At 45.4% G+C, this 11,443-nt stretch overlaps 1 protein-coding gene and 1 long non-coding RNA gene across 2 annotated transcripts in view; one reads left to right on the plus strand and one right to left on the minus strand.

Moving 5' to 3' along the window:
- The window catches only part of LOC128084403 (uncharacterized), a 39,267-nt gene extending 34,850 nt beyond the window's left edge, over nt 1-4,417 (minus strand). Inside the window, exon 1 of the long non-coding RNA XR_008208519.1 lies at nt 2,172-4,417. This is a non-coding gene — a long non-coding RNA (uncharacterized LOC128084403). The remainder of the gene's footprint in view (nt 1-2,171) is intronic.
- A 2,185-nt stretch (nt 4,418-6,602) lies between these two features.
- SFRP2 (secreted frizzled related protein 2) lies at nt 6,603-11,133 on the plus strand. Its single transcript, XM_052690402.1, has 3 exons — nt 6,603-7,383; nt 7,936-8,016; nt 9,499-11,133. The coding sequence occupies exons 1-3, from the start codon at nt 6,618-6,620 to the stop codon at nt 9,801-9,803; spliced, it is 1,152 nt and encodes a 383-aa protein (XP_052546362.1). The 5' UTR covers nt 6,603-6,617; the 3' UTR covers nt 9,804-11,133.
- The last annotated feature ends 310 nt before the right edge of the window (nt 11,134-11,443 follow it).

Below are 11,443 nucleotides of genomic sequence, written 5' to 3' on the forward strand. Positions count from 1 at the left end.
GAAAGAAAGGGGGAAAAAAGACACAGGTGACAGAAATCCGAGTGAAAGAGAACCTATTATCTGATCTAACATTATCATTCTTAAGGTTTTAATTTGAAATTGCAAGGATCATTCTGGGCTGAACCACAATGGAGACTTGTTTCAGCTTGGTTCATCTTTTTCCACCAGGCACAATTTCAAGTTCCAAACGTGTAACTCTTAAGCAGCTAAGGATACAAGTGTGTAAACCAAGGTATCTGTATTTTCCATGTTACAGAATTTCACTAAACAATGTAATCTCTCTCTCTTCTCACAGGCCTAAGTATTTATCTTGAATCTAAAACATCCTCTGCGGCAACCTTACTTACAGCAACTACACAAACTTTTGTTTGCTCTGAAGCCTTACAGAGAGGAAATCTTAAACAAATAAACCAGAGAATTATGCTCTCACCTTTTCCATCCCAAACACAAATCTAAGTTTTCCCTAGCAGTAGTCAATCAAACCAGCTAAATATTGACTGGGAACATGGGTTGCAAGACACAGCTTCCTTCAAAACGACACAGTTTCAACCAGACAACCAAGCACCAACATGGACGCCAAGGTCAGATCCCTTGGCTAGGTTAATCTTACAGCCAAGTTTCAGCCCGCAGCACTTTCATATCACATAAAAACACACGTATCTGAATAAGAGTCTGCAATAAACCTAGCAAGCAAGATTTTTGCTCAGCAAAGCTGCTGCTCTAGCACACTGCAATTTCTTTAGAAGGAAATTAAGATAATGAGGTAAGAGAAAAACACACCACTTGTGTATCATATTTGTTTATGACAAGCAATTGAGAAACACACAGATCAAAGGAAACTTGTACGAGCAACTCAGCATTTGAAAATGAGCTAGCATCCCTCATCCCTTCTTCCTAAATTACCTGCACGCATCTGCATGTATCAAGAAATAAAAAGTACAGATGGGGAAGAAGAGTGTTCAAAATGCATGTCAGATGGGTTTCTCTACAAGCTTATTCAAGTTTACTTTTCTGTATGAAGTCCAGAAAGTTAAAACTGAATTTCAAACTTGCAAGGAGGCAAATAGTATAAGAAAGAAGAAATTGGAGACAATGACTAAAAGTTTGAATATATTCCTTGTTGATGAGTGCTCACTAAGTGACCGTTGCTGCTTTTTTTTTTTATAATTCCTGAAGTTCTTGAACGGTACTCATGTAAACACCATCATCAGCTATTTCACTCAAACTGGTCTTACATCAGGTTCTTCAGAATGGGCCTCAAACATCTGGAATTTTATAAAAACAAATATATGGAAATACCAATTTTACAGTCTCCAAATGCATTTTAATTACTGATGTATGTGCCTAATGGCTCGGTGATTTAAATCACTTTGTAATTTAACTACAATCTAACACAGGCTCATTTGCTGATTTGATTATGGCGTCAAATTGATCTGATTGTCCCACTGCTTTATTTTAAATCAGGTTTAATAATATTTTTTAAACAGCATAGCTTTAGGCAACAGCTTCTCTGGATTTTACTCGTGTAAGAATGTTTTGTTACAAGTTGTTCTTCAGGAGTTATTTCTCTCAACAACTAACACATGCCCAATCCTCGAGGCCATTAGACTATTCAGCTGTAAACGTGATCGTCTCCCTGACAGTAGGAATTGGTTCTTAAGATGGGTTTCTGTATCTGCCCCATTCCCACACTCATTTATAGATGTTTTCTCTGTTAAGCACCACAGAGGCAAAGAAGCAGCTTCTTCCCCACAAGCCTGTAGCACGACAAGATCCCCAGCCCTCAGATCAACACCAGAGCCCATCACGTGTCCACGGTGCAGACAAAGTCACCTGACAGGAATCAGCAAAAGCCACCTGTTGTCTGAAACACCTTGCTGAGCTCAAACATGGGGCTGGAGCTAAGAAACCCACACACTAGCACCCATAGGTGCTCCCAAGCAGTGGCAAGTCACTGATCAGGGGAATGCTACAGAGACCTACCTAAGACATAGGTGGCCAAAGCCTGCCCAATTCCTGATTTAAAGAGTGAAATTTGAAGCTAGACCCCTCATGGCTGGCAACAAGTACCAAAGTCTTACTGCAGACGATAAAGGTAGCATTCCTGCCCAATGCTGCCATGGGAAAGCAGCTACTTTCCTTTCTTCCCTCCTGTAGCATGAACGCCCTACCTGGAGCACAGGTCCCCTGCCATAAGCACTGTCTTTGCTCCAGCAGCAGGGCCCTGCTCGCCACTGAAGGCACTTGCTATTACCAGACTGCAGGAGGACAAGGAGGGGAGAGCAGAAAATACTGTGAAGAGAAAAGAAAAGATATATTACATTATAGCTTTTTAAAATAAAATACAGTAGGAACACCAGGTACCGTGCCATTGGAGCCATGTAGGCTGTGGTCTCTGCTATCTCTAATTGTCATCCAGCACATAGATGAGATAGATAATAACAGGAGCAGTAATCACAAACAGACATTCTGCGTGAGCAAAAAATGCTTACCACGACAAAAACTGTAGCCAGATATAGATGTATGTCAGATAAATTTGAAGGATCTTAACTTGCTAAAGCACTAGCACGCATATAGATCTAAATTTATATACAAATATATGTGTATGTGTGTATAGCACAGAATCCAAGTACCTACTTTTACCATTTAATGTGAGATGAGGAAAATAGAAAGCAACATTAAGAACACAAGGTGTGGAATAATATTTTATAATGTTCGTGTGGAAAACATTCAGAACTGGCAAAACTTGCCTGAGGATTTTAAGATACTAACTGCAAGGTGAACCATTGTGCTAAAATACAGATAGAAAAACTAGGAAATTTGCTGCGACTTGGGTTTGTTTTCAATTTGAAAGTAATCAGCCCCAGTCTGATCTGCACCCTTTGCAACATCAAACACAGATTACATACGGGCTAGTTCCAGTCCTCAGCTCAGTGCTTCTGGAGAACAGAACAGCCCAAGAACAGCGGGTAGAAACAGTGCATGCTCCACGTCGATACCTGGTGTCACTGGACAAAGAAATAACTACACAGCATGCACAATCACCACCACGAGGTTCTTCTTTCATACTGCCAGACAATCATTTCCCCTCAGGCACATAGCAACCTGCACTGCTTAGCACATCCTGGGCGCCCCAAGTGAGCTGCTTACTACACCATGCATGGCTGCTGCCTCCTCACTGAGAACTGTAAATGAAGAAAAGAAAGGCTAGGTGATTTCTTTAGGTTTCCTTTCAGGACAGGGAGGGGGAAGAAAAAAGATGAACTTACAGCACATGCAGTTTTTGACAACAGAGCTTTGAAACATTGCGGTAAGAGAAAATAAGACTGCTGCCCAATCCCAGATCTGGACAATGTTGAGTTCCACCTTATCAGCCCCTGAAACAGTCAGGAGTGATCTGCTGCTGAGCTGCCTCACGTCAAAACATGCGCAATAGTATTTCCCACCCCTCCCCAACAAATGCAACAGTGAAACTCAAGTAATAATAATCTTCAGATACTTTGACACTAGACATTTTTTAAGGAAAGCAAACATTTTCATCATATTTTTCTTCCACCATGGAAAGAAAACCAGCTTTCTTCCTCACCACTGCCATTTCACAGGTTGACAAGAATGAGCTAAAAAGCCACAGTTTTTCCACTCTGCTCTACAATATTACTAACCAAAGGGTAATTGCCTAAGAACCAAGTTTATGCTTACTGAGTCCCCAGGGCCAGGATCTCTCCAGCCTGCTTGGTCTGGCTACCCCAGATGCAAGCTGCAGCAGCTCACGGTACCCTGCAGCCACAGCTTATCCCATGATTTTGCAGCCAAAAAGCACGATACTGACTGTGCATCAGCAGTAAAGGAGCAGGGTTCAACCTAAGGAAAGCATCAGGCTTTTACTTCAAACTCATCACACCAGCAAAGCATGTCAGCAGGCCGTGGAGGACTGCAGAGTGGTCCTCACATGCACTGTATAGCCAGGTAAAGGATCTAAAAGTAAGTGATCTCAGGGAAGCAGATTTAGAAGAATATACAAAGAAGAGAATGACCAACAGTATTTCATGCTGCCTGCATTGGAGCAGGTCTTGTCCATTTTTTACTACACCAGCATCAGTGCATTTTCCCCAGCCACTTCTCAACTACCAGGACAGGCCGGAAAGAGGTACAGAAGATCTGAGCTCACACTAAGGCTTGAGACAGAGAAAGTGGCACCATGACTTTGATATCGATGACACAGACCACACGTGCTGTTTAGACAGCAGAGATCGCTCTCAAGAACAAAGGAGTCAATTCATTTTCCCCACAGTTAATTCATTTTCATTAGTATCCATCAGACTATTCCTTCACAGTTTGTTTTCTAGGATGGGGACCCCAGGCTATCCACTCACGGCCTCCATGAGTCTTGTTTTGCTCCTGAAGAGGAAGGCAAACATAGGGGAAGACAGCAGCCATCTCACCGGGGATCACTCGAGCCTCCTGTGTAATTTTGAGCCCCCAAACAGCATTTGGCTTTGCAGACCCAGGGAGCCCTACCCCAGTTGCATGGACAAGAACAGAGCTCAGCCTCCTACTTCAGCACTTTCCTTGCAAGAGGGCAAAGCGAGGGTAACAGGGATTGCCTGGTTCTGGCAAGCTTGGGCTGGTCGTGTTTACATGATCTCAGGTCATTTCAAATTTATAGTAAATGAGTTTGCCGAAGTTGATTAGAAGTGGAAATAGGGAGTTCTCATAAAACCTCATCTGAAATCAAAGCTTAACCCAAGAAAAAATGCAGGAAAGAAAGGTGTGCAAGGAAACAAACAAGCAAGCAAACACTTAAGTGGAAAAAACTGAGCAGATTTCTGTCAGAAATGTCTTATCCTCCGGTGTAGAAAGCAATTATTATCTGTAGTCTAAACAGTCTCTTCAGATCTTGGGTGCTTGCTTGCAGTCTGCACAGCTAGCTGGATCTGTAGACAGTAGCATAGGCAGCTGGCAAGTTGCCTTCTGACCACACTGACTTCCACCTGAAGGGCTGTCAGTGGCACACAAAAAAACGTCAGGAAATAAAAAAAAGGAGAGAGATTAAAAATTACCAAAAAAAGGTCATTTTAATAAATATCCCTGTCATTCATTTAGAGTAAGAGTAAACACGCTAGTAGATCCTCTTTCCTGAAGAGGACTTTGGGGACCAAGGCTTGTGGGACCACCTTCAGGAGGTGACATCTCCTGCAAGCAGCAACGGCGACAACCTCTGGCATTCCTCAGGACTTGGCAAAACAGGCTTAAAATGGACACCAGAAGTCCATTTGGTGGGGCTCAGTGCCATGGAAGATGACTGAGGCTGAGATCTGTTGCTTAAAGAAATGAATTGAACACAGATAGACGGCAAGAATATGTGGAGCTGTAGGAAATTGACTGCTTTTAAGCACTTTCACAAAGGGTGCTGGACATCCATGGTATTTGTTTTCAGTGTTTGAGAGGCTGGTCTACAGGGAAGTCACACCCATGAGCATGCCCTATAGGAAAGATCCTCCAAACCCTCCCTGAAATGACTGGCACTGGCTTCAAACAGGTACCAGCTGCTAGCCCACGGCAGCAATGCAGCCACTAGGCAAGCATGGCTGCCCCTTGCCCTCTCGGTGGATGCTGCACGTCTCCTCCCTTTCTTATGCCACAGACAGTGACCAAAACTGGATGTATAGGGACTCTGCAATTTACAGAAGTTATAAGGGTTTTATGGGAAGGGCTGGTTTCCCATAAAACATCTCTATAAGAAGATATATTCAGTAGCTGATTAATGAATGTGGTTTACCACAAAATGATACTACACAGGCCTACTCTCTTCAATAATAATCCCATAAATAATATTATTAAAAATGCCAGAAATATCCAAGCAATAGAGCTGCTCTGGGATCTCAGTGCTTTGTCTGCTGCTTCTCTCTTTGTGACAAATCAGCACAAACATAATTCTTTGAGGGAGCTTCTAGGTGAAGACAGAAGGGAAAGGGATGTGCCTGCATAGCATGGGGCCAGTCTCATGCGGAAGAATGTGCCAAGAAATGGAATGTCAAAAACCCTTGGACACTCAGAGCTGAGGAAAAATCCCTGATCTAGAGAGGACTGTCGGTCCAGAAGCTTCACATCCAGCGTTTGCCTACCTCTGTCTTCAGCACCTCGCAGGAGTAGGCTGGGCAGGAGGGTTTGGTGCAGGTTTGGAGCTTCTCCATAGGGGTCCATCCTCAGACCCTCAAACACAGCTGCGGGACAGCCCCGTCGGCAGGGAGGTGCCTCCATCAGGGGTAAGGAGCACGCTTGTGGTTCACATTTTCTTCCCCCCCCCCCCCCCCCCCCCCCCTTGCCCTTCGCTGCCCTGGATGCTACAAGTGGGGGTACTCTGCACTCTCCCACAGTGAGGTGGCTTACACCTCCTGCTCCCACGTCCAAGACTGGGGAAGTGAGCCGGCAACATCACTTCACCGTCGGCGGTGAACGGACCAAGCGTGGACACGGGGGGACGAGGAGAGAGGAGCGTCCAGCCGCTCCGCAGCGGCTCGGGGAGCTGCACAGCTCATCGCGGAGCAGCCGCGACCCCGAAGCGGCCCCGCAGCCCCTGCTCGGACAAGGGGCTCCGGGGGTTTTTGTTCGCGGGGATGTTTCCGCCCCTTCCCCACGCACACACTTTTAAGGATTTCCTGCCAAAAGACAATCCCCCCGAGCCGAAGCAGAGCAAGAAAGTAGTGACCAATCCTTTCCGGATGGCTGTCACCAAGCTCCTCCCAGCCCCCCGCTCCCCCTGCCATTTGCATACAAAACATCCAGAGAACTCCCGTTGGCCCCCGCACCTCTCAGAGCCTCCGTCCGTCAGGCAGCAGAGCAGCCTGAGCTGGGGCCGCTCGGCACTCCGCTCAGCCCACCGCCCCGCCATGCCGCGCCGCCTCTGCGCCCTGCTCCTGCTGGCCTCCCAGTGCCTGGCTTCGGCCGCCGGGCTCTTCCCCTTCGGGGAGCCCGACTTCTCCTACAAGCGCTCCAACTGCAAACCCATCCCCGCCCCGATGCTCCTGTGCCGAGGCATCGAGTACCAGAGCATGCGGCTGCCCAACCTGCTGGGGCACGAGACGGTGCAGGAGGTACTGGAGCAGGCCTCCACCTGGATCCCGCTGGTGCAGAAGCAGTGTCACCCCGACACCAGGAAATTCCTCTGCTCCCTCTTTGCCCCCGTCTGCATCGATGACCTGGACGAGATCATCCAGCCCTGCCACTCGCTCTGTGAGGAGGTGAAGGAGAGCTGCGCGCCAGTGATGTCTGCTTTTGGCTTCCCCTGGCCCGACATGCTGGACTGCAGCCGCTTCCCCAAGGACAATGACCTCTGCATCCCGCTGGCCAGCAGTGACCACATTCTCCCAGTCACCAGGGAAGGTAAGAGCTGGCTGCCCCAATGCTGGGTCCGCTGCTCGGTCAGGCTCGAGGAGGTTCCCTCCATGGCACCCCAGCCCTGGGAACCGCTGCCTTTCCCCACAGCTCTGAAACGAAGTTCTGGGCTCGGCTCTGCAGAGCTGCTCACGTCCCCTCAGGTGTGCCAGGTGGTGAGGCTGGCAGCAGTCACCTCCTCGTGGAGAATATCTGTGACCCCCAGCTGGAGCTACATGGTTCCCTGAGACAGTAATGGGGGCATCCCCCTCTTGCAGCAATCATTGCTGAAGCATGGGGTTGGGGAGCTCCCCCCACCCGCTTTTGCTCTTTTTGCAATAGGGGAAAAAAAAAGTAAGAAAGAAAAATGTTGGTTTAGCGTGACCCTAAGAGCACCTTCTGTGCTCTCCTCCAGTGGCTTGTGACCAAAGTGAGGGAAAGGGAGAAGGCGCACGGTCAGGCTGTCCGGCTGGAAAAGTCGTGTTTCCCCGAAGGGTTCCCAACGCCACCTGCTGTTCCTTTCTCCTTGAGCCTGACAAGGACTGTCCCTTGTATTTCTAGCACCCAAAGTCTGTGATGCGTGCAAGAACAAAAATGAGGACGATAATGACATCATGGAAAACCTCTGCAAAAATGACTTTGGTAAGTGGCAGCAGAGCCCCTCGATTAAAACTTGAGGGATTAGGAGCAGGTAAAACTCCCAGTGGAGTCAGAGAGACATGCCTGAATAAAGGCAGGGCTTTGTCTCATCTGCAGATGGACTTGTCCATCCTGTTGCATCTGACCATTCTGGTCATGAAACACAGAATTGCATCTCTGAGAAAAAATCGGCTCTTTTATAGTCCTTTCCTGTGTGCTGTTTCAAAGTAGTACTCTTTTATGTGGACACTGCAACCAAGCCGAATAGAAAATAGTGAAAAAAGGAATCTTTCATCTGGACTATTGCCTGGGGAGAAGTACAGCAAAGCTTCACATAGACATATGAGAAAGAGCTGCATGGCATATAGTAAGAAAGAAAGACTTTCTCCACAGATTAAGAATGAAGCTCTATGTATTATCTGACAGAGAACGTAATGCACAGAAAATTGGGGATGTAAACTTAATGTGAAGATCTGGGGTTAGAAGAGGATGAGAAAGCCCATTCAACACAGGCAGCTGAAGGGTACATTATCTGCATATTAGCATTTCAAGAGAAAAGGGGAACGAGGAGGGGAATCATAGCAGGGCAGTATTTATATATATATAAAGATTTTATAATAACTAAATAATTTATATATATTTATATACCTGGAAACAGATCTGTACTAGAAATATCTGCAAGAATTCAAAAGCGTCTCTTAAAATGAACAATAACAACAACAAAACAAACAAACAAAAAAACCCCACAACCTGTGGAACTCTGATTGCAGGACATAACTGCTAAAACAACCAATAGCTTTGGCCTGGCAAACTGCACTCAGATAAATCCTCCTAAAGCTAAATGTGCCCCACAGATTCTTAAAGCGTCTTGTATCCCCCTCCTCATTTTTTTTTCACCAAATCAAATGCAGCTGTTGGACCAATTTGCCCTCTATGGGATCTATTCTTTCAAAGAAACAACAATGTATGTGAAATATCATTTCCTTGCAGGTTTGCCTAAAATCCTCTCCAGCCTAATAAATTAAGCTTAGAACTTTTCAGCTGCAGTAGAGATCAGGTTTCAGATTAGGTTTAGGTATTCACCTCCCCACCACCCCTTCATATTCTAGGGTTTCAGGAATACATCCCATCCCAGCAAAAACTGGAGTGCTGCTTAACATAGCAAAGCTGCCCTCCCTCTGTTTGCAAACAGGAGAAAAGCTGAAGAAAATATTAATGTAGGAAGGAAGGAAAAAGAGGGGGAGGGGGAAGAGGAGAAAAGAAACCCCAAAACCCTCAGTCCTAAGGTTGATTCAAACTGAAATGACTTGCATGCCCTTTCTGGCTTTAGAAATGGAGCCACCTGCTGCCTCCTCTGTCAGCCCTGACAGTTTAATTAGCAATAGAGCACCTCCCTCCCCAGGTCCTCTTTATGTGCACTAATGGGAAAAAAACTCTTAATCTCTCTCCCTCTCACCCCCCTCCCTCCTCCCCTTGCTCTATTAGCCTTGAAGATAAAAGTGAAGGAGATTGCCTACATCAATGGGGATACCAAGATCACCCCTGAAACAAAGAGCAAGACCATCTACAAGCTGAATGGGCTGACCGAAAGAGATCTGAGAAAGATCGTGCTCTGGCTGAAAGGTGGCCTCCAGTGTACCTGTGACGAGATGAACGACATCAACGTCCCCTACTTGGTGATGGGGCAAAAGCAAGCTGGGGAACTGGTGATCACCTCGCTGAAGCGGTGGCAGAAAGGGCAGCGGGCTTTCAAGCGGTTCTCCCGCAGCATCCGCAAACTGCAGTGTTAGTGGCTTTGGCTGTGTTGGCTTCCAGCGGCCTCCTCTGTCCCAAGCTCTCCAGACCTCCCCAGCCTTCTTTCTTCAGCCTCTCTGCGCCTTGAGATGCCCTGGCCAGGAGACACAGCAACCAATCTCCAAGATGGGGAGAGCCCTCCGTTTCTGTACATAGGTTAAATGTAATAAAAATATATATATCATGACTATTTTGGGGAAGTATTAAACTATCTCACTTAACAGTTGGGTTTTTTTTTTTTTGTTTGTTTGTTTGTTTGTTTGTTTGTTCTAAATGGTTGCAAATGTGACTCTTCCCTGAGGCTTTTCCTTCTTCGTTTTGGTATTGCTGGTTCATTTAATTGCTGCCTCTCTGTATACATGCGTGTTTGTTGTGCAAAAGTAGGAGACGGGAAGACAGATGTGTGCGCCTGGCCCGCCACAAGGGGTACGACTCTTTCACTGAGGTGAAATGGCTTGCCATCTATATTAAATTTATAAAGGTCATGTTACAACTCTTGCATGTGATACATAGGCACCAATAAGGGTATATTAGCCATTCTCAAGTTTTGTTTTCCACAAGACTGAGCCCTTTTCTTAGGAGAAAAAAAAACAAAAAAACAAAAAACAAAAAGGTTTTGGAACTGGTTTATCTGAATGCAACTTTTTTCTTCTTATTTTGCAAATTAAACATCTGCAGCCTAACTGTAACATACCTAGTGGTTAACCTGAGAGAGTTGTAAAATATTGCTTTAATTAGCCTTGTAAATACTCCAGATAAATGTTATATTCTTGTATATAAACTTTACATCATAGTTTTCCTATTGTCTTGACTTGTTCTTGGACAAATTCACTTTAATCTGTTTTGGGAAAAAGGTGTCCAACTGCGCCTTGTCATGGCAAAACAAGATTCACCCTTCTACCCCAAATGACCAACGGTCACCAACAGTGAAACTGCTGATGCTGGCTGCAATTAAGAAAACCATGCAGTACCTCATTTCCCCAAAGACCAACCCATGTAACATGAAGGTTGGGGTACACTTACCTCATTTTAATAGATTTCTGTTGAGCACTTCGAGATGAAAACTTCTCTGTGGTTTCTTTGACTGCCTACAGTTTCATCCCATCTCAGAAGACTCTGCTGATGTGGAATAGCAATGAAATCACTTGCTTAAAAATCATACCCATTTATCCATTTCTTACACTTGTCCAAGAGTAGACAAAAACCTGATTTGTTACCAACAGTTCAGAATAATTTAAATGGTAGAATAAAGTATGTTTTGTGTGCACTTTCAGTATTCCTATTTAGAAAATAAACCGTTTGCACTACCCTAATAGTGTAACTAGAGCAATGTCTTTCAGCATTTTTCCTGCAAATATTTTCTATGGAAAAGCATTTCCTGCTAGAGTTTTATTATACTTATCCTGGATGGGCCTCTGAGCATCTTCTAGAGAAAGATACCCATGGTGGGGAGCTAGAACTAGATGATCTTTAATGTCACTTCCAACCAAAGTGGACTATGTGGTTCTGTGAAAAATAATCTTACCTGCCACTGCTGCCACCTGCCACATATAAAGTTCCTTTCACCCTCATTAAGAGGATGACAAACCCAGTATTTACAAGGACAGTGCTTTATGTTAGCCATTCACTGAGAGAA

The sequence above is a fragment of the Tympanuchus pallidicinctus genome, unplaced genomic scaffold, assembly GCF_026119805.1.
Source record: "Tympanuchus pallidicinctus isolate F22 unplaced genomic scaffold, pur_lepc_1.0 scaffold26, whole genome shotgun sequence".
Classification (NCBI taxonomy): domain Eukaryota; kingdom Metazoa; phylum Chordata; class Aves; order Galliformes; family Phasianidae; genus Tympanuchus; species Tympanuchus pallidicinctus.

Coding starts and splice junctions, on each gene's coding strand:
- SFRP2 (XM_052690402.1), top strand. CDS start 6,618: ATGTTTCCGCCCCTTCCCCACGCACACACTTTTAAGGATTTCCTGCCA. Junction 7,384..7,935: donor TCTCCCAGTCACCAGGGAAG/GTAAGAGCTGGC, acceptor TTGTATTTCTAG/CACCCAAAGTCTGTGATGCG. Junction 8,017..9,498: donor CCTCTGCAAAAATGACTTTG/GTAAGTGGCAGC, acceptor TTGCTCTATTAG/CCTTGAAGATAAAAGTGAAG.